General features: G+C 41.2%; 1 protein-coding gene across 6 annotated transcripts; it reads right to left on the bottom strand.

The window, feature by feature from the left end:
• Positions 1-88: 88 nt before the first annotated feature.
• enah (ENAH actin regulator) lies at positions 89-23140 on the bottom strand. Of its 6 annotated transcripts, none has more exons than XM_033990408.2 (14): positions 22536-23140; positions 15002-15167; positions 14445-14622; positions 12337-12409; positions 9571-9965; positions 7211-7306; positions 5321-5631; positions 4940-5064; positions 4826-4874; positions 4418-4469; positions 3967-4033; positions 2358-2436; positions 2035-2092; positions 89-1923 (listed from the first exon to the last, which is right to left on the bottom strand). In XM_033990408.2, the coding sequence occupies exons 1-14, from the start codon at positions 22538-22540 to the stop codon at positions 1886-1888; spliced, it is 1692 nt and encodes a 563-aa protein (XP_033846299.1). In that variant the 5' UTR covers positions 22541-23140; the 3' UTR covers positions 89-1885. The 6 variants fall into 6 exon arrangements, with proteins under 6 accessions (XP_033846299.1, XP_055088368.1, XP_055088367.1 ...); XM_055232393.1 differs by having other exon boundaries at positions 7211-7912; positions 22536-22644; XM_055232392.1 differs by lacking the exon at positions 22536-23140 and adding an exon at positions 19468-19618 and having other exon boundaries at positions 7211-7912.
• Positions 23141-23717: the final 577 nt, after the last annotated feature.

The raw sequence follows: 23717 nt of genomic DNA, 5'->3' as shown, positions 1-23717 counted from the left end.
GTATTTATTAATTCCTAATCTCACTCACAAACACAGTAGGGACCTTATATTGATCAAATGAAAAAGTTGAAAAACATAATATGCAAGATACAAATTTGTATAGTAACTTTAATAAACTTGCTGAAACAAAATAGGTTAGCATGTAAGAAAAAAAACTAATTCACATGAGAACAGTGTGGTCAAAGAAATGAGCTTGGAAACACTACGTGGGCCTGACTGCACCGTTCAGAGAAAGGCAACATGGAAACATCCTTCATTTCTGCAGAGGACAATTAAAACTAGACAAAAAAGCAACATTAAATCAGTGTAGATTGGATGTATTTGGAAGAAGTGCCCTCCACACCAAAGAATGAAACATTTCATATTTAACAGAGAACAGAAATGAGGGATTAAAAAAAAAAAAAAACATGTGTCCCAGAACTATGTAGTATCACGTTTTTCATATTATTAAACATGACTTCAGATCAAGGCACCATCTTCATAATTTTCTCAAACTTCCCAGAATGTGGCCATACTGACCTTCACTTTATCAACCTTTGGAGAAAAAAAAAAAATCAAAGGTTGAAGCAGCAGTTCTAGTGAAACAGCAACAGATGTTGCTGGTTAAATAGACCTACACTTACTTTTCAGGACAATCTAATTTAGTCCTTCTACCTGAAATTAGACCAAAATCAGAAAAAAACAGTTCAATATATTACTATGACTGCCAAAACATAAAATGCAATGTTAGATTTTCTTGATCTCTGATGAACTGCAGTACCGATTTGAGCCTTCTATCCTTTTTGATCTGTTCTAATTTCAAAGTGATCCTTCTATTGTCACCAACACTGAAATACCTGTTCAGATTGATTGTCTTTGTAACGATCAAGTGGTGAGGCACATAAAGATGAACTGTAGCTTAAGTATTTATTTGAAGCTATAGGTAAACAATAACTTTTCTGCTTGAGACCTGACACTTTTGGGACTGGAGGAAAGCCCTATGAACTGATTATTGAGTTTTCAATTGGCTTTCTTAGGAGTCCTTTTAGGCATTTACGTGAGTCACCAACTTCTTTGGCCTAATATAAATGGTATAAAATGACAAATAAAAATGGAAAGGCTGATCATCTATAATGAACAGACCAATTTCGTAGCCTAGAGTGATAGAAGCTTCATAACTTGTGACATGTTAATACCTTTCTAACATGGTGGCTACATAGTAAGTTGCCCAAAAGGATGTGTGAAACCAAAAGCTACCACATTTCTGAGCCCCAGACAATCTATGCCTCTCAAAAATTTGGTTGAGACTGTTCCCAGACTGGGTATAAAAGAAAAACAGAAGAACACTGAGTAAAAGGAAAAAAAAAAAGTCAATGGCACAATTCTCCTTCATGCCAGGGCACCTTTTGAAATATTGACTCTATTACTTCTGTATCCTTGGACTGATAGAGAATCATGCAGCAGTATGTCCAATGTATGGAGGCCTCACCCTCTTAACAAAATGCTACACTTATTGCTGATCAGAAAACTTCGTGGCTGAGTCTTGACAATGAAATATGACCAGGAGAGGGGAACAAAAATGCTATTCAACAGTACAGGAAGGTTTGGTGGAGTGCTCAACTTATTGTGTCCACTTGTTATGGAATTCCTCTGCAATAAAAAAAACATTATTGAGCTACTTGTTATGGCCATAGATCTACACTTGGTTTGCTGATAAGTTGTCTCATGAATGAACATAGTCAGGTTAAATAGTATTGAAGGAAGACAAGCTTTACAGTGGCCACACACAATGCCACTTTACAGTCATGATGGAAAAGGTTTACAGCAGGGCTTGTTGGTTCCCCCTGCCCGTCTCCTGTCTCTGCCTCCTCTGCTGCAACAGGAACAGTGGCGTGTGTATGGATCTTTATGCTGTGCTGGATCTGCCAAGTTCTTCCCTGATTGCTGAAAAGAAAGAAAGGCAAGACATTACTACCAATTCTTTAACTGATACTGTACTTAAGGTACTGTACTTTAGTTATCTCAACAACTACACAAGTTGGAGATACTTAATACCATCAATCAGCTCTTCTTTAAGCTTTGAGAGCTCCTTTCTCATCTCATCCAGGATATCCTACAACACAAATGGCACAACTAAAATAAATATTTAAGTTTAATAGCAACTTTCCAAAGAAAAGCTTATCAAGGCTAGAGAGTCCCTCCAGCTCAGGACCATTGACTTAACATATTAAGTTATCATCAAAAGCCCAATGCAATGATTCAGATAAACAAGCATTACTTTGCTGATATTGAAGAGGATATTCAGAAGTGGTCTTACATAAAAATTACTATCTTTAATAATATGCAAAACAAATGCAGTAAACCTTGAAGGAGGTTACCTGTTTCAGTCGGTCATAGTCTACTGTCTCTGTCGGAACGCCGTTGGCACTTAGGGAAGCAGTGGGTGTGGACTTGGGTCTGTGACAACAAAGGCACATCTGAGATATGAGAGAGAAGCAGTACCGGAGCAAAACAACATCTTGTATGGTTTATCCTGTCAGCATAAATATCATAATCAATGCATTTTAAGAAAAAAGATTAAACCACGAACCAAGTAACCAAGATAAACTAGAGTTAAAACATAAAACTGCAAAAGCAAAATTTTAATTGGCCCACATTAAAACTAAAAGGAACAGAAATAATACTGTGTAGTAATTGTAAGAGTAATGCTCTGGATGTAATCTTATTTATAATTTGAAATGAATAAAATTGGGAGGACAAAACATTATATAATGCACAAAATGTCTTTTATGAAAAAACAGACCACATAAATAAATAAAAAATCTCAGGGATCAGTGCAAGAAACACAAATATATTGAAATATATTATGCAAGTAGCGTAAATGTACATCATCTGAAAACTACTCTGAGGGGAAAGTAAATGCACTTGATGTTATTTACCGTTGCCACAATGCATTTGATACATTGCTTATTGAAAATAAATGATAAATCATCATCACTACCCTTTCAGCTTAGTAATACACCATATGGTTCAAATACTAGAAGTAGTTACACTGCCTGGCCAAAAAAAAGTCGCCACCTGGATTTAAATAAGTAAATAGGTACTAGCCTCCTCCAGTTGGTCAGGTCTAGGTTCAGCAACAGTCTGTGCTCAAAGAATGAGGTCAGCTGACACCTGAATATACTGAATGACCAGGTTATTCCGTCAATGCATTTTTTCTTCCCTGATGGCACGGGCATATTCCAAGATGACAATGCCAGGATTCATTGGGCTCAAATTGTGAAAGAGTGTGGTGGCTAATGTGTGAAAATGATGTCTCATGCTCCCTGAACCAGAGTCCAGACCTTAGAGAAGAGAAGAGAAGACTTTGCACAGCTGTCAGACTCTACCATCATCAATGCAAGATCTTGGTGAAAAATTTATGCAACACTGGATGGAAATAAATCTTGCGACATTGCAGAAGCTTATGGCAGCTTACTGGCAGCGACTTTTTTTTTTTTTTTGGCCAGGCAGTGTATCCCATGAGCTTCATTGTTGAACACTGCCACCAAGTGGTCAACATTGTAACAGGACTTGACCAAAAGCATATTGGATGTACATACTCTCCATGCATGCTAGCAACAAGCTTTTCTTTTCTTCTGACAAATATAAATCTAATGGAGGGGGTAATGTTGAAATTTCTCCAAATCTAAAACTTATTTAAATACTTCAGAGCGGGCTTATACAATCATCATTTCATGTTGTGTGTCTAAAGTGCTGACAGCGGGTCTTATCATTTGCTCTGGCTTGACAGTGATAATGCAGTTTCAAGACGAGTCTTGTTGGGCGGACACTGAGCACAGCTGATAGAAGTGTGTGTGTGTCAATGGTGACAGAGGACTTCCCAGTTTAATACATACTTTGATACATACTTTGAAACATAAGCATGTCAGTGCCTGGGAAAATGCATCTGGAATAAGAATGTACAACTAACAAAGGATTTCTTACCTTCCAATTACTGGAGATTTGCTACCATTCATGGTGTTTGCTCTTTCCCATGGCTTCCTGGGCATATCTGGACACAAATAAAACAGGATTTGTTTAACAACTATGTGTACTATCCATAAGGAAGGATGTGATTAGGAACAACATCCATATTCCACTCTAAACAGCTGCTCTCAAAGTGGCAACCCAGTTTCACAGCGTACTCTTCCAAGTATAGAGTCAGCTTGTTGTCATGTAAATAAGTTTGGTGGTGATCTGATTGCCTCTCACATGGGCCCATGGTGTAGTGTTTCGTGAATGATGAGCAGTGCATGTAAACAAGGATCAAACCCACAGTGAAGTAAACAGATCTAAACTAGTGCATACTGAGGCCACTCCATGTATTGCACCAACGCTTGTGAAAACACGCCGAAATGCATCACATTTGGGATTATTCTGGATCTTCAGGGCTCACCTGGGGTGCTACAGGCAGACACTTTCGGTGTTGTGTTTGAGTCGCCCTCATCCTGTTGGTCAGACAAATAAAAGAACACATGACACAGGGACTTTCGAAGTGCAAAGATTTTGGACTTTAGAATAATTAATTATTATATAGCTATTACAGTTTATATATTTGATCTTGAAGGTACTTGCATTGTAACTGTAAAATATTGTTTGCAAAAACTCAAATTACAGTGCAACGATGGCCACTCCTGGCCAGAGGTGATCACCTCTGGAGCACTAGCAATAATTTATACATAAAGTGTATTACTGACAATGAGATGTCAAACAAAGAACAATGAAATAACGAGAGGCTAAGAGGAGAGAAGCCCCGAGAAGAAACTAACACTTATACGGGGCCCCACTGTGTCTGAAAGCTTACTGATCTCTGGTCAGGTTCAGGTGATGAGCCCTTTTCTGCAATTCTTCTCCTGCAAAAAAAGCATTCCATTAAACTTCTTCAAATTCTTACTTTGAATTGAAATACAATAAGTACCGTCTTGCTAGCAAAGCGCTCATCTCTTCCATCAGACCACCTCCTCCAGGTAAGTGCCCATTGCCCCTTGTCTCAGTTTTGGCACCTGCCAAGGTGGCTACCAAAGCTGAAGATGGATCATCACTCTGGTCAAAGAATCGAGCATACAAAGAATATGATTACAATTAAAATGTGGAGCAGAGGCCGGATCAGCACAGCCATTGGTGTAACAAATGCTCAGGAAACGTCTGTAAAATATGGGCTACTTTCATCTATTACTATATTATACTAATTATTATCAAAAACTTATGAGGGGTCGTATTAAAACAGGCCAAGTGCCGGATGCCCATTGACCACATAATGCCCAAGTCTGCTGTAGTCTATTCTATATTATGCATTTACCCGTGGCACTTTGCGCAGCTTGGCTCCAGCAAGGGCAGCAGCGAGTCCTGAAAGAGGGCGTTCCTCTGCTGGACTGAAGAGCCCAGCAGGTAGAGGAGGGGCGGGGGGGGGAGGTGGTGCTCCTGGTGGAGGATGGGGGCCTGGTGTAAGTGAAGTCCCCCCAGGAGTTAGGGTGGGGGGCAGCGGCGGAGGTGGTGGTGGGGGAGGTTGTCCTGGTGGAACTGTGGGAGTCATGGGGCTAGTCACAGTGGAGCCGGGTGGCAAGGGTGGAGGTGGTGGGGGAGTGGGTGCACTAAGGCCTGGGGTGGAGTCTGAAGAAGAGGGAAACAAAGGGTGACAAAGGTTAACAATTATGTTCAATGCTATTTAACTTAGAGACTCTACAGACAACCCAGAGAGAAGCATTCTCTGATGTTCAAATTAAAGTCACTTTGTGATGAAGTCTGTAGTCATTATTTGTATTGTATAGCACAATCAAAAGGTCAGAAATTTGTATTTCTTTCCCAAAATCGCACAACCCTACAAGAGACTTAATTCAATAAATTAAGTGTAGGAAAAATTAAATCAGTTTTGCAGATTTTTAGCTGATTACACTTTTCCTAGTTATTGTCTGAATGTCAATCTTTTTTTTTATTTGGAAGTGATGTATGATGCAACTTTCTAGAAGTGGAAAATCAACTGCATGATTACACAGAAATAGAAAGTTAAAACTATTATCCATAGAGATAGAGTTTTTTTGCCATAATGTAGAATATTATAGCCAAAGGAACAACATTTCCATGGAAACAAGCAGGAGAAGCAGGAGGTGGTCCTCCTCCAGGCCAAATTAGAGTCAGGTTTGTGGAGATGCAGGCTTTTTTGGTGAAATATAAACATCCATAGTGGATGGTCATTTTTTTTTGGCACAAACGTTACCTACTATGGATTTAAAGAACTTTGCTCACTTTTAATATACTGGAGACTGGTTCATAATATTTCACAATCACAATATTTAACTTCATTTGCCATTGGTCATTATTAGATGTTGCCCAATACAATGTTTCATGCTCAGTTCTTACTGTATCTGGTGTATAGCCAGCCGCAGTAAGCAGAGAGAAGGGCATGCAGCGTTCATGTTAGTGAATCCATGATGGCTCAGCACAGTTGCGCCACATGTCTCTTAAGGAACAGCAGACTAGCTAATACAATCAAATCATACCATAAGCTCATAGATGATGCAATCAAAACTTGAAATGCCCCATCTCTATTATACTTATGCTCTAGGCCCCAAAATGCCCCTTGCAGTGTGCAGCAGATGGCCATAGACCTCAGTCAACATCAAACCCTGACACTGGTTAACCTTAACCCCTAACTCCTAAGTTTTGAATTCAGATTTCAGACTGCTGTATTTCAATTGTGTTAAGGCCAAAGTGCTGAATAGAGTACAGTGCTGTCCAGTAATTATGGCACACCTTGATTAAGTATTCAGCAATTTTGTGCTGTAGGTTTTGACATTTTAACCTTGAGACCCAACTAATATCAAGGATTCAAAGATTCATGAAGATTTTTGGGTCACTGAAACCATCCTAGTGTGCACCAGGACAAGACAAATGAATGATCCTTTTTCTATGCTGCTCCATAACACATCTGGTTTCCACAAACACCATTATTGCCCTGGTGTTCCACTGTCCTGAGTGAAATATTTTCTCATTCCCAAGACCAATAAAAAGGGTGAAATCACTTGTACAGTAGTATAAAACTAATGTAACCCTATTTTTCTATGTGAATTTAACACTATCCAGGCTTTTCATCAATCTTCTTTATACTGTATTTGGCAAGGGTGCCAACACATATGGAGGGCATTGTACATGTGTGGATTCAAGGAGTCAGTGAAGTATTTGGAGCTCTTACCCTGGGGCTTTGAGCAGGGCCCTCGAGGCAGGGCGTCAGGGCCGGTGTCTCCTGTCAAGCCTGAGGACAAGTACTCCGCAGCTGCAGCAGAGGGCGCTGTGGAGGCAGAGGGCAAACCAGGAGCCTGCGGTGAGGAGGGGGCAGACGAAAAGGACGAGGGGAACGGCAAGGGATGAATGGGTGGTGGGGTGGGTGGTGGTGGTGTTGGGCAACTAGGACCCATGGGAGTGTGGCTGTGAAGCACGGTAACTGGAGAGGGCGCAGGGTATGTAGGCGCACCATTTGGGGAGGGTGAAGGAGGCCTATGGGTGAGAGGAGACGGGGAAGCGATTGGGATGAGTGGCCTAGGACCTGTTGCTTTCCCAGGCGGGCTGCTAATCATGATGGGGGGTGAGGGGGGCAAAGGGGTGAAGCTACAGGAAGACCACACAGAGGACTTTGGTGGTGGGGCTGTAGGTGTGGGTACTGGAGGTATGTCCCCCTGTTGACGCCTGGGGACAGTGGCATAGTGAGGCAGGACCGGATGGAAGGCCGATCCAAGAGACGTGGCAAACCGAGAAGCAGAGTGTCTGAGCGGGGGTGTGGGAGGAGTGACTAGAGAAGGTGCACCTGCGCTAGGGTACGCTGATGCAGAGGGAGAGGATGGTATAGACATCTGGCTGAATTCCTGAGGAGTGGGAGTGTATGGAGTGCTTTCAAGGGCTACATATGGCAAGGGTGGACAAAACAAGAACAGATAGGGAAGGAAGTGAGGAACAAGGAAGAGAGGAAACAAAGAAAGCAGGCACAGTGCACACAAGAGGATAAAACAGCAGGTTATGATAGAGGAGAGATGGGTGTGAAGGAGGGAAAAAGAAGAGAAGGGTGCAGATGAAGCAGGAAGAACCAGCACAGCTCGACCAAGGTCTGTTACAGATTGTGTGTGTGTTTAGTTGAAGTTAGTGGATATGTTAGTTATACAGCATCTAGAGCAGCACAATTGGCAACACACTGGCTGATACAAGCAGCAGGAACATAATTCACAATTTACTCATCTCCAAATAGGCCCAAAATTACAAAGGAGAAACATCCCCCTGTTCTCTTACTTCTAATCACACACACCAATCACGCAGTACTCAGACTATTGAAACAGCAATTCACAATTGTGTTGTGTGTATTTTAATACCCATTTAGGGATATACTTGTACCAGTATCCCGATACGTATTATATTGTGAGGTTCTGCAATAGCCTTCCCTAATAGACCAGGCCCGGGTCTACAGGGATGCAAAAGGCTGCATTGCAACCTTATTTTAAATAGCTTGTACCCTGATTATAGGCTGGTTAAATAATAGAGGGGTATTGTCTTTGCACCCCATTTCATTTCCGTTTCATTATTTTGGTTTATACAAGGAGAGTCCAATGAGAGTACTCTGACTGAGGTCCAGACCACACAGACTCTTTTTTTTTTCATGAGCGCCCTGTTAAAAACACATATGCACCCTAACGCTGTAATAAACACTTATACGGGGGCTATCTTATGGAGTGCTTCTTTGCCACTCATTTGCAATAATATGCTTTTGTGTTTGTGTTTATGTCATGATTTCTCATGCACATTTACCTAAAAGTACCAAGGAGATAGACTAATTATCTCAATTTCAAACATATCACTATTAGTTATGTGCAACATTTAAATTAAAAGTAATACAATCACAGTTAAAATAAATGCTCCCATCCCAGACATGCCGTTGTGATAACCTTTGGACACCTCAGTTGCTAATTGATATTCAGCCTCAGACTGTCTTTTCCAGTTTGACAATCACAGTTTAGGAGAAAAGTACATCAAAAACAAACAATTATTATTAAGGTTACTTGATGTCACTCACTGATGTGATTGACTCTACAAACTGTACATAAACAACAGAAAAAATAAAACACTGGTGAAGTTGAGATTCCGTGTCTGAGAGAAGCAGCTCTCTTCAGCGTTAGAGCAGGCCAGTGCAAACACACATTCACAAGTTCATGGGCTATATTTAGTCTCTGCGTTGCACTCGCCTGAGCATGTGTTGCATGCATACACTAATAGCTGGGCTTTTCCCCACTGACCCAGTCCGAACATGGAAAATATGCTCCTGTACAACACCCTCTCCTGATTATTGTGTAAACTCCAGTTTGCAAAGCCAAATCTTCACTTGATCTACATACCGATCCATACAAATATCTCCTTCAAAGTATAGATGCGTTTTTGTTGCAGTGAGGAATTAGTTAGCAGAGGTTAGAGACAGTGGATTGCAATTAGTTTCAATAAGGTTTGTGTGAGACCGATAAGCCAGTACAGATGTGCCATGCTTCACATGGTTGCATGAGGGTAGACTGTGCTCACCTGTGTTGGATGGGCGTCTGCCTCTGTCCCAGTCGAGCTGCTCTCTCTCCAACTGCTCACCCTCTTGCTCCATCACTTCGACCTCCCTCTGCTCCAGTGTATCCCTTTGCTCCTGCACTTCTCTCTGCTCCACATGTTCCTGTTCTTGACGTTCTCGTTCCTGGCGTTCCAAGTCCTGCCTTTCCCGTTCTTGGCGTTCCCGTTCCTGGCGCTCCCGTTCCTGGCGCTCCCGTTCCTGGCGCTCCCGTTCCTGGCGCTCCCGTTCCTGGCGCTCCCGTTCCTGGCGCTCCCGTTCCTGGCGCTCCCGTTCCTGGCGCTCCCGTTCCTGGCGCTCCCTTTCTTGCCGTTCACGTTCCTGTTCCAACTCCTTCTGTCTCTGTAGCTCTTGAAGTTGCCTGGAAGAACAATGCAAGTTGATATATAGTTAATATTATTTTGTATAAATAAAAAATACAGTATATCATCATGCATCACATTGTAGGAACATTATTTTGGCAGAAATATTCAATGAAAATGCTTGACAAAAAAAAAAAAAGTCCAAATTAGCCACTAGATGTCACTAGAGGACAGTAAGGGAGATGTCAAGTAAACTGAAGGAAACAAATGTGCAGAAGGCTAACAGTGTTTCTATTTATTACCTACAACATAAAGCAGCAGATCAGCAGCAGCACCCACATCTTCACTCATGTTTCCAAGCTCCCTGCTTTCACTCACACAGCCCAACTCATATTTCAAAGAATCACACGTCCACCAAAAGGATCCACTGGACATTTCTGTTTTGAATCCATTCTACATACTTTTGGTGGTGCTTAACTGAGAGAGTATAGGAAGTGGCACAGAGAGAGAACACTGTCATTGAGTCTGCAGAGTTAGCAGTGATGCAGGCCAAGATTTGGAACAGAGAAACACTATGCTCTGGGCTGGAGGGTCCAGCCAATAGTCACAGACAGACAGATCACACTGATGGAGAGGAAATCCCTCCTCTGTCCTAGTTCCCACGCTGCCTTAGCTCTTTGCTCATTCAGCAGGGCACAGTCAACCTGCATTTCTAATAGACTATTAGATGGCTCATACTTAGTAATATACTTACTCATACTTACTAAGCAAAAATGACAACCAAAATAACACATGCCATATAATACGAACAATTGTCCATTAACAATGTGAACCTCCCCCTACACGTAAATATCATAGACACTTCAGGAATTTCGTGATCGGCTGCCCAAGGAATGTAAAGTGTCTACATTGGCTAAAAATAGCAAGATTCGTGGCTGAGGTGTGTGGATGGAAGTGGTTTGTCTCCGCTAACATTCCCAAAAGAACATTCTTATACAGTGAGGTAAGCCTCATTTAGGCCAAATGTTGCATTTGAACACCTTTCCTTTTTTGTCCTTGTCATGTTCACACTAAATCTGGCTCTTGCTAGTTCCTTTTATGGCCTGTTCCCTCTTTTTTTGCTGCTAACTTCACAAAGCATGCCGAATATGGATTACAGATGGTAAAAAGAGGTACAGGGTATAGGGTTAATGTACCATTCAGCATCAAGCATGAATAAAACTTTTCTTAGTTGAGGTCATAACATGCTCTGATGAGCGTTGGTCATTCTCAGGTTACATTTCTCATTCCTTTTTCTCCAGGTCAACATGAGATTATGTTTTTTTTTTAAATAACAGAGCCAGCACTAAACAGGATTTCCATTTGGATTTGTCCCACAGTAAAACACCTCCTGATCTGCTGTTCAGCTGGTGTCGCACTTGGGTCTTGACAAATGTTGCCAAGGAAACTGTTGCTAGGCAAGCGTAGGCGGTGACACAGGCTGTACCGCCACATACATATACTGTATGTTAGTCCTGCTTTTGGCAACAACCAAGAGAGTGTTTCGGTTCAAAAAACCCCAGGCAGGTCAGAACTGAGCCAGCAGCATGCATAGCTAATGGTTTAGGATTTTAGGAATTGAGGCTAGGAGGCACCATTTTTGCACACTTAAACCACATTGGAACCTAGGGAAGAGTGTCTGTGAAACACTGCTTATATCAGCATTTTACAGCACTTCCTGACAGATCACCTTCAAATCCATTTTCTTTGTTGATTCCACTGAATAGACTAGACTAAAGATTTGCATTTGCTCCACACCATACAGAATTTCATATCATTTGCCATATTAGTCCAGAATGACATCCAATATTGCAGGGCTTAGTGACTAACTTGTCTCATACATCTCTGAGGTCAGATATAAGTCATATTTGTTAAAAAATAACATTTGAAATCACATTTAATGCAAGTAAGTAAGTAAGTAAGTAAAACACTGGTTATAAACTGATCTCATTTTCTCTTAACCATGGCAAGAGAATTTACTTTTAGCCCCTCCACTCAGTTCCAGTGATGGTCATATGTTTGGTAATTAAGAGTAGCCAGCCAGAGAAAACAAGAGGGAAAATGACCACTAGCCCAAGTCGACCATGTTCTCCACCTAAATATATAATGCATATTCCTTGTAACACTCCAAGTCTGACACTCTGTTGAGTTAGACTTTGGCCCTGTATCACTAGCAGCAACACATATACACAGCCATAATCTGATCATTTTATGTCACTGTACCACACACCATAAATGAAGTACTTTGCCTGGACTGACTTGTTACATTCATGGCATCACTGACGTGCCTATGTCATTATAAAAGCCACTAAAACTAACAGAACAGTCATAAAATTGCATAAGACCCTGATGATACATACGTAGAACTCACAAATGACTGAAGTGCATTACCTTCTGTGGAGGTCCAGCTCCTCTGTTGTGGGGCCATTTTGAACCGAGGGTCCCTGTCTGTGCAGTGTGGAGCCTATAAGGGGAGACACAACTTAAATAAAATTGGACACATGCTACAGTAAGTTTGTCAACAGGAAGTGTAATTTCAAATAAAAATTGCTCTCAGTTGCTCTATACTGAAATAAATGATGAAGCCTTGCGTATTCAGGGTTTAAAACAACATAGCAGCACATACACAAATTAAATGTTACATGTGTATTAAATATAGACTATATCTTGTTGAACAGATCTTGAGACAAGTTGAATGTCAGGCAGAATAATGAGGCTCATTCAGATATAAAAATACAATAGCAGCCCAATGAGCACATATAAACCAAGCAAAAACTGTCCGGTGTATCCTACCCAATTACAAGTACAGACTGAATTGTGATTTCTGCGCGATTCTACTCTTTTTGGAGTATCATTGGCTCTGTCCTCAGACACTCAGGTTTTAGTCTTAAAATTATCACTGATCATGGTATTAAAAGTTAGAAAGTCCTCATGAAACCTGTGTCTGCTGCCTTAATGTTAAACAATATGCAATTTCATGCAAAGGTTCCCAAATGTGTACATAATAAAAAGTCACAATAAAGCATATGGGGTCTTTAAATAAACTGTACAGAGCTATAGAATGTTGTGATGTCATCTGAAACCCAGCATTAGCACCCAATGTTTCCAGGCAGATCTGAGACTATTCTAAGCACATATTTGAAGCTCGTGTCATCATCTTTCCTATGACTGTGGGGAGGCTCTGACAAGCCCTGGCTCTAGGTCGTCAGCCTGTCAGCCACAGCAGTGATGGAGAGGTGTAGCTGCCCTGTCCTTCTCGACTTTCTGTCTCCAGCCCCAAAATACACCATCCGCTACATGCAGGAAGTGAGATGTAGAAAATACCACTGTGACTCAGTATGAGGGATAGGAGGTGTACCTGAATGGAAATCGATTTGGAATCACAGTGTAGTGTTTTTTGTTAATCATTTTGACAGTAAGTTACAATAAATATCAAAACTATAAATAGAATAAAAACAAAATAAGAAAAAAGTAAGGAGCTGAGCTTCAGCCATGTTTCCTGTGCATTTATCATGAGACAAATCCAGCACAACTGTTAGACCCGCCCTGGTGCAGCAGCTGTGCCAGGTGACGGAGCACAAATGATCACTTTACTCAAAGTGCATTGTACTGTCTTTGTGAGCCGTTAGCTCTACAGGTGGATCTAGTGTGGTCACCGCTCACTATTTTATAATATCTCATTATAGATTCAAAACACCTAAAAGTCCTGACTTATAATAATAGTAATGCATTCAATTTATATAGCATTTTTAGATACTCAAAGACATTTACAGTGCATTGTTCATTCACACTCGTCATGATAAGATACTACAGTAGCAAGTTTTAGTTTAATGTTTAGTTTAAAGTTTAGTTTAACTGTATTTATTCAAAACAAAACTGAGCCAATTGATATGAAACAATATTTAGCTAAATAACATGATTGTTTTCTTTTAAAACAATTTGGTCAACTAACAAAACAGATTTCTTCTCCTCCTATGACTCTTATAATCGAGCCAGAGTTGCCTCTCTTCTCCTACCTGTGCCTCACAGCTCCCTGCTCCTGTTCACTTCTGTCTGTTCCCTGCTCTCACAGACATTTTGGGAAGTATCTGCCTCCTTTATAATCAAATATAGGCCTTTAATTACTTTAACTGGCATGATCTGGATACCGTGTGCTGGTGGGGCTAAAGCTTGTCCAATTTACATTATAGCAAAATAAAAAAATTAAACATGACAGCTTTGATTTTATAAAATAAAAGTTTAAATTGTGAGCAAAATGTGCTCCTTTTGCATTTTAGAGTGAATTGTGTGTACTGATGACATGGAGATTCTTTTTGAGAACTCAATGCTACTTCCTGTATTTTTCACTTTTCTTCACATGCAACTGACCGTGGGTACTATCCCACCAAAAGTTGTAATAACACATAAAAAGCGATCACTTTAACAATATATATATTATGTGCCATACAATATTGACCAAGCGGGACCTCTCAAGACTATGATTTATACACTACTCTCACCTGTGTCCTGAGAGTTGAGCACTTCCAGTGCATGCATCATGGCACTGGCAAATACATTGGCGTCTTCTTTGCTTCCAAAGTTGAGGCCATAAACCTGTCGGGCGTCACGCCACTGGTGGAACGTCTGTGTGGCCTGGTTATATTTCAGGCCTTTGGGAATGGCACAGTTTATCACCACCTGCTCCAAAGACAAGAGACAAAAGACATGACTCAAACTTTTGACATTTGACATTATTCTACCACGTTTCCCACTTCTGAATAAGGCAGTTTTTTATCTAACCCATTCTTTCTTCATGCTTCAGTCACAATCTGTCCCCATAAAATGTACTATAATTAAAAGTACATTTAATCAAAAATCAGACAAACTTTTTATGTCCACAACATGATTAGGGGGTACCCTCAGCTTACTAATACATATCCTGTAATACAAAAGGTTTAGGCACCCTTGTATTAAAGCAGTAAAACTGGATCTATATATATATATATATATATATATATATATATATATATATATATATATATATATAACGTGGGTAGTTAGGTTGCCAGATACTGACCTGGTGGTCCTGTATTTTGCGTCCTACCACCCGAAAGGCGTTGTTTCCTGTGTGATGGTAGATGTGCACTCTGCTGAAGCCAGTGGAGCCTCCTGCAGGGACCCACTTCTTGTTGGCATCGTCATATACCATGACAGCAGCCCGCGCCTGGCAAATGCTCTGTTCACTGTTCAAATACAAGCAAACAGATGTAAGCTAGTGATATCACACCAAAATCTCACTATAATCATGGACTTGTTGAACGTTATGCTCCTGGTTAATTATTCTGCTGCACAATAAAAGAGCAGTGGCAACTATATATACCATTTTTATATGGAAATTGTTTACTTTGTTAGTTTCCAGTACTGATTTTAATTGAAAAAATACTTGAATGGAAAGCACTAGTTGTATCTTGGGCATAAGCCTTTGACTGAGGATGAAAAGTGCTATAGATTTGGTTTGATGAGAGCCACACCTCGATCGCCTGATGTTTACACACGCAGACAGAGCACAGTGAACACTTTGAGCAGAGTGGGTCTGGACACAAATATATAAGCACAGTGAACAACGAGGCAGTCACATGACCCACTATACCAGCCTGTTTAAGCAACACATAACTGCAAGCTGCAGATCCCATTAAGTAAGTGTGATATGTCCCTTGTGGGGAAAGGAGAAAAACTTTTGAACATGACAGTAGAGGTTAACTCCACAGGACTATAACAGTGTCAATAATAAAAACATACGTTGATAGTATCTTCTGCTCACTGTATAAAACTGAAAGGATATGGACGAGCATCTTACACAACATGAGTGTCACAGCTAAGTCCATGTTTTTAATCTAAAATTCTTCAAATGTTTTTGGAGCAATTTGAAAATCAATAAGATCAATGTGTTTAGCTTTCAGGCAATTTAACGTCCGTCTTTTATTCTACCTCTTGTCAGATAATTCTAGTGCACTCAGGGCGGTGCCTGACTGGTGCAATGGGTGCTTTTAAAATGTTTGCCCTTACTTTAAAGGCTCATTTATTTAAAGTTTATAATCATATATAAAGAGTGTGTCTTTACACTGCTCTGACATCCATCCATTTTCTTTTGCTTATCTGGGGACGGGTCACGGGGGCAGCAGTCTAAGCAGGGACTCCCAGACTTCCCTCACCCCAGACACGCTCTGACACCCTTGTATTCAAAAAAGTCATAGGTTTCAGACACTGATCAGGGACACAGGCAGCTTGCCCTTTCTGCTCTGTACAACCACATTTGCACCTGAAAACACTCTTAGTAACCCCGTTTAGTTTCAGATGACATCACAACATTCTCTAAGACTTATTTTAATGGAGATGGGGGTTTGGGGTGAGCTAATACAGAGAGCTCAAGGTTCTTATCGAAAGGGTCGGGTTCACCATTTTGGGTTTTCCTTTTCCACTCTGAAAACCATTAAGTTTATGTCAAGTCACACTCTCTTAAAACACAATTGTGGAACAGTTCAATCTATTAGAATTATTCATATGGGAAAAAGCACATTCTTGTTGTCCCAATCCATGAACCAGAAGAGAAAAAACAATTATTCTACCAATCCTTTCGGTGACAATGCCAAGGAACACAGTATTGGCATGCGTCTCTTGCTCCTGCCAAACTTCAGCTGTGACTGCTCTGTGTTTGGAGAAAAAAAAACAGAGATGAGCTAAATGAGAAGGACTGAAGTAACAGCAGGTACATACCGGTGTATTTCCATTTTGGAGGCCAGCGCACATCTCTGTTGGAGGATGACGCTGAACGGCATATTCTACTGTAAATCTGTATTCATGATCCAAGCCTACCCCTCCTCCACCACATCCTCAGCAAAGCGAGATCATGGTGTTCCGCTCATACACATCTTCCAGACTCAGCAAACGCTGCCTTTCCCATGGCTTCCTCACTACGGTTACTTCAGTATGGCTGGTGCAAAGGGTATCCAGGCAACAGGCTGTACTGTGGGTGTAGTGGAACCTGGGAGTGCGCTCAGTCATTGCACATTTGTGTGCATCCGACAGCTCTTCCACTCTGCTTTTGACATTTTATTGACTCACACCCTGCTCTTCTCCCACAGCGCAATTAGTAGACATATATGTAATATGCACCAAAAAAAACTCTAACTTAATCCCCCCCCTGAAAGTAATTATATATTTTTTTCTGGTACAATACTTCTTTATGTGCATTAGAGCTTAAAGTAACAGGTCTACTCACAGAGATTGGTTAGAATATGGTTTTGGTAAAACGAATAGCCTAATAAATTCAAAACCAGGCACTTTATTATGTTCAAATCAGGGTCAGGCTGACCCTGAAATAAATTATAATTAAGTATATTATTAAGTGGCTTAAGTGATCGTTTCAGTCTGGACTTATTCTTTCAGTGGGACTTTTCTGTGGGTAAGGTTTAGCAGCTTGTCATCTCCCTACATCCCGGTCCGGTTATTATGTAGGTACAGACAATTAATATTCACAAACAACTAAATTTTGGGGGGCGAATCATTTATGTGTGAATACACCCAATTAATATGTCACGTGGACCAGAACTGATCCTGTGATTCTGTGAACAGACTTGATGGGTAACTGTGTCATAAGTGAAAATAAAGCTAGAAAAGTGCAGTCAAGAGATATCCCACCTCACCACACAGGCATCTCCACGCCTCACAAAGAGCAACAAAAAATCCAACTGGAATCACCCCCTCCCACTCAGAGCACACTCATGGACTAATCCATTCTAACGTAAAAGGGGGGAATGCTTTGATAGTGTTACATTAAACAGTATCTGGTTGTCAAATCAATTTAATCTGAGAGAATATCAAATGGGTCTGAGGCCTTGGCCATTGGTGGCCCTAAGGGGCAATTGGTTGGGGGCTCCTGCTGGTCGAGGGTCCTAGGCAGCTGCCTATCATAGACTGTATAAACCAGTGGATTAAGGATGTGTTAAGTTTTGATTTTTACCTCCTTGTGTTAACTTTCGTTTTGTGTACGTTTACATAACTTGTGCTATTAAGAACATAGCCTCGTGGATCAGACAAGAGACATTACTCTCCAATTAAGGGCTCAAATACCTCTTTCACCTCCGTTTATGAACCCCAAGTAAGTGTAACATTTGTTTGTAAATGTAGATGTAATTTTCTGTAAGTAATTTTTGTGTTTAGTAGTTAATTGTGTCTCTGCCACACAATTAAGCTTTGTAATGTGATGCTTGCATAATCTTTTCATGTTTATTTAATCTTGTATCATTCCTTTAGTTACTGTATACTACACTCAATAAGCAGTGTATCATTTATTACTGCTTTATTCACTGCTTGGTTATTGCATATGTATGCGTTATTTTATTGTATTTGATATCATATTTGAGTTTCTTAGAATGTAGCCTATGTATATTAGAAGAGTGATCTGATACAATTACAATTTTTTCAGCAATCTTTTGCAAACACATAAACCATACAACTGTTTTTGTAATGAAGACCTGCTGCCGATACAAATCCTCAAAATCCCCTCTCTGGAGCCTGAACCTCTGACAGGAATCTCATTTGTACTCTTGCAGTCTCTACCAGGTAGATTCTCTATAGTGAGCCGGATAAATATTGTGCCTCCACTACAATATTTATCTTGGAAAAAAAAACTTTAGTGGTATAAAGCATTTTGAGTCACAAGGCCAGTGCACGTGTGGTCAAGGACCTGTCGGCATGATGCTGTGTTGGTCCAGGTGACCGTGTCCCATGAAACACCATCACAGCTGTGCTCTAGAATCTAGAGACTATCAAATGTTCAGATCACGTTACCGTCATGTGCACTGAAAGATGGCTCATCAGTGAAGATCAGATTACAGCCCAGACAACAAATGGACTAAAGGACAAATGAAAAGCACCAGGTTCACCCTTTGAGATGTTAGTCCTACTAACCATGCCACGGTGACACTTAGCAGACAGCACTGGTTCTACTAGCACCAGTGTGGGCTCCCATAGGCTAATATTCTTAATTGAAAGAAAAAAGTGTCCAAGAGATATTATAGTATTTGCCTCGGCAGTCACAGAACATCAACCATAACAGCGTTTGGCAATTAATTAGCTGAGCTCTCACAAGGAGACAAGTGGCATGAAGCCTCAGGCTCTGCTTATAAATTGATCATATTGACAGCACAATAACACAACTTTAATTTAATTCAGGGGTACTCCAACTATATATGTGTGAAAAGCTTTCCAAGATATTTCCAGCTAGATCCAAATGGGTCCTTTTTACATTGATGGAAGAAACCAAAACAGGCTTCCCATATGAGGCCCACCCAACAGGTCTTCAAACTCAACCTGGTCCAGAAATCAAACCTGGGTTGTGGTAAGCAGAGTGTGAAGTATTGTTTCACACCCCCAGTGAAAGAAAACAGATGCTTCCAAAAGCCAAGTGATCAACAACTGTCAAGCTTTAAGCACACACATTTTTGAGTTAATGCATTCATCCTCCAGTCACAGAAAACTTACGAGTCTCGAGTCATTTTGGCGCAGGAGTTTTTGCCACCTCCACCAGTACGGTAATCCTTTTCTGGACCCTTTGTTGTTGCTCTTGTGTTCCCCTAACGCAACAGTTTGCTGTATGCTTTCTGCTCAACTGTGAAGTTGACTTGATACAGAATTCAGACTGACAGTGACAGGGGTGACTGCCCCCCTCCCCCAGCCCATGACACACATGCACGGACACTCTGGAGCGGAGCAGCTGAGTGGGGGGATCGGGAAGGCATTGGGTCTCCAAAACAGGACTCCAAAATAGCTGTTGTGTACACAGGTCACAGAGGCACAGAGTGAATGATAGAGCAGATATATCCATGTTGTTCAAAGACAATTTGTCATTGCAGATTAACAGTATCATTGGATGTATCGTCACTGTTAGCAGTTAGCCGGTTGGAGCTGAGGCCAAACATAGCATTGGATGTGAATACTTTAGCAGACACTCATCCTCAAGTGGGAAAGGTTTCTAGTGAGCACTTAATGTAAGCATCCCCAGGTTCATCGATATTGCACCAGGGCTCAGTCTCTACAACTAATCAGCTGTTTTAATAGGAAAAATTAATGATTGCTCAGATGTACTGGAGGGACTGTGGAAGATGGAATTATGAACTTGTTAATAAAAAAAAAATGTGTACACTAAATGTTAAATGTAATGTGCTTTTTATAGTTTATTTGTAATACCATGATTCTTGAAATCTAAGGGCTTCATGTTGTATTTTGAGAGTGTTATACACAGACTGGACTTGGGAACATGCTCTGCATTTAGTCTTCAGGATTTGTTAGGGACACCTGACAATAATATCAGAGAGATAGCTGCTCTCTGAATGCGACACTGACACTTGCAGTGTGCATAGGAAGATTTTAGGAAATGTTTACTGGAATATCAAGACAACACAGGTCAAGTCATCTGTGGGCGGGTGTGAAGCTATACAGCTAGAGGCATCAGTTTACTAAAGCCCCAGGAGCGGCTGGCCCCAATCCAAGCTCAGATGTCAGCGACATAATCTATAAATAGGATAAGGCCAGGTCAGCTGCAAAATCATATCCATAGATGGAGCCCCTACAACTAACAAAGTGAAGAATTCATCATCATTATTTGAGAGAAAGTTGCTCCCAGACTCTTGCATGCATGCCTAATGGTAAAGACTACTTTTGCATCCAAAATCAAAGGAAATGATTCCTCAATTGGTTGATGGATTCAAATGTTTTTAATTAATAATGTGTAAGGTAAGGTTGTTTTAATGTACTTTAGAAGGTTCCCTGCATATTTAATCAATGCACATCCATTCCATTAATGGACCCAACAAAGTATTTTGAGTTCTGAAGAGGAAGAGGGATGGAGAAATACACAAACGTGTGAATACAACGTAACTCAAACTGATGAGGTAACTACAATAAAATAAGGTGAGCATATTATCTTAAATGTTTATGAATAACCCTGATGAACACACACCACTCTGCTAAACACTGTTTCTAACCTTGTTTGCCAATTCTTATTTCCCTTTTGAAAGTTATACAGTACAGTGAATGACAATATATTAGTTCCAATATTGTTAACAGCCATAAGACAAAAAAATATATTAATCATAGCACAAATTAATTGTGTGTGTAATTGAATAACAGAAATCTAAGGTCAAAGAGAACTCAAACCAAATCCCAACTCAAATCCATGGAATGGTGTTAACATTTTCTGAGCAAGAGCAGACATGATATTAGAAACATGTCAGGTCCAGTATGTCCAGAAAATTGTGAGTGTGTTTTTATACAGACCTTCACAATATCAGTTACATCACAGTTGTGTGTGAGCAAGTGGCCATTACATTACTGTGGTTTAAACCACCGTCTAGGACACAGATCAGTTCTACTGCACTCCACAGCATTATTGTCCGTCCAGTCATCCTGGTGTTCATCTCTTGGTGCTGGAAAGAGTAGGGCTCCATTGGTTTCCAGTTCCTTGGTCTTGCTTGGTTTGCCAGATTCTGTGCGTGAGACCACTGCACAAACTGCCTCATTCACATCCTGTACTGGCTAAGCTGTGCTCGCAGCACCTCATGCTGTCTGATGTCAGAGAACCTGCTCTGAAGTTGTGAGATGAGCACCAGTACTATGCAGCCAGGTTGTTGTCCATAGCACTGGCATCCTCTCCAGACCACAACTGAAAATGATGAGGAGCCAAGTCAGATGTGTAGCACAAATATCTTCAGGATGTGGGGGTCAACAAGGTGAATTGCCTTCATGTAGCCTACTCCTTCCAGCTTTCTTTTCACCTTGGTAATATTCAGACCTTCAGCAGGTTTGCTTAGAAAATCAGCATACTATAAAAATTATGACATTTTAACACATTAGGCTCCAAATAGAATTCTCAGTATATCCTCACACTGTACTTTTTGAAAGTTTGAAGTGGCCCATTGTTGGAATTGTTCATCATCAGTGAAAATGCTCAACATTATTCCTCAGTAGTTCAGTACTCCCTGGGCCTTAGACACATAACCACAGCTGCCCCACAGCTGGAATCAATTAGGGGCTTCTAAAAGGGAGAGGCGTGACAGCACAGGGAAACTCAATTCTTATAGAAGTAAACCATAGATCTACTAATGCACACATCTATGCAATTTACAAGGGCATTCTCTGAACTGGGGAAGGCCTGGCCGTTAGTTGTTGAAAAATAAAATTTAAAAAGTTACCGAGAGCTCTTTTGCTATGCTTTTTAAACGCTGGCTTTCTAACCAATATGCAAACTACAATGAGGGGGCAGAAGTGCAGTCATGGCACGGATATGCTGAATACTGGCCATCTCACAGCCAACGTCAGCCCAGTTCTAAAGCGGTGACAGCCGTGCAAAAGAAATGCATGAAACACATCATCGACAGAGAGAGAACCGACACAGTGGCCATCGCTGCGGCCACATTTAAGTGCAAGAGCTCGCTGTGGACGCTCACGGAGTAAGCGCTGTTGGCTGGAGGCATCGTGTCAGCTAAGGCCGTATCAGTGGTCAGTTCCTGGAGGACAGTTCAAGGCTTAACATGTCAAAAAGAGTCGCTTACCTCATGGCAGCGACCCGTCAGGACAAATGCTGCACTCTCTCCGTTCGGACTCGAGTTTGTAGTTCGGCTCACAAGCGGCCAGATGACTGTTGGTTTGTTGCTCCGTTGTGGGTTTGGGAGTTTGGAGGGGGGGGGAGAAAAAAAATGGGGGAAAAAAATGAGGAAAAAATCCCAAAAGTAAAGCAGTCACTGTTGGATCCTACATGTTCATGAGGGTTTAGCTCATCGAAAATAAAAGTCTGAAGACAGGACACCCCCACAGTTTCTCGGGTTCCTCTGACGCACAGGGGGAGCGTGATGCTTCGCAGTGCCGCTCTGCTGCCGCCTTCCGCTGCTACATGTGCTGCATTCAGGGACAGGGACCTCCCGTGTTCGTACTCAGGGAACGCTGGCGATGCAGCAACGACTTCACCACAATCTTTTACAATTATTATACACCTCCATCTCCACAGACCGGTGTCGATGATCCTCCTCTTAAGGGTCTCGTGTGTTTGTGATGCCCCGTCTACGGTTTGGTTACGCACCGTGGACTTTCTTCCCAAAGTCACTCAAATGCTGCACAAAATAAAGCCTTGACTTGACGCAGCTGTTGAACGCGCACGCACAATTGGAATCGCACGCGGAGTTGTGGGGTCCGCGCACGCAGGTTGTCCCTGACAACAGCAGCAACTCCTGCGTTAGTCTGAAGTTATATAATCAAACCTTGTAAAGGGGGATTGTGATAATTTATAAACTAGTTTCATTCATTTTGGACCAGGAGAGAATTTGAAGAATGGGTTGTTTCAAGCTTGCAAATGGCTAGGCCTAGATGGGATAGATATATCAGCAACAGGACTATGTTTAAGTAGGCATACACCATTGACAAGGGTCTTGAAGAACAAGAGGTGCACAACTTATTAAAAAGGCTTGCTTAATCACCCACAGGCTACTTTAATGAAGAGTATGTTAGGCCTGTCTCCGAACAAGCCAAAGTTGCTGCTATAATAAATAATACTGTCAGATATTGATATACTTAAAAATTCAAGAGTTTATGAGTAAAGTATGTTTGTTCAATCAAGGATCAATGATTTATTTAGTGTAACTGATGAGCCCAGAAGTTTCTTTCAGTTCTAATCTAAAACAGGAGGACTAGGGTGGCCACCAGTCCCTCTTTTGGTTGTCCTGTTCCTTGGCCCAACTAGA

This window comes from Periophthalmus magnuspinnatus, chromosome 24 (genome assembly GCF_009829125.3).
Source record: "Periophthalmus magnuspinnatus isolate fPerMag1 chromosome 24, fPerMag1.2.pri, whole genome shotgun sequence".
NCBI lineage: Eukaryota > Metazoa > Chordata > Actinopteri > Gobiiformes > Gobiidae > Periophthalmus > Periophthalmus magnuspinnatus.
Note: the sequence above shows the minus strand (reverse complement) of the source record. Positions and strands in the feature narration are given on the sequence as shown.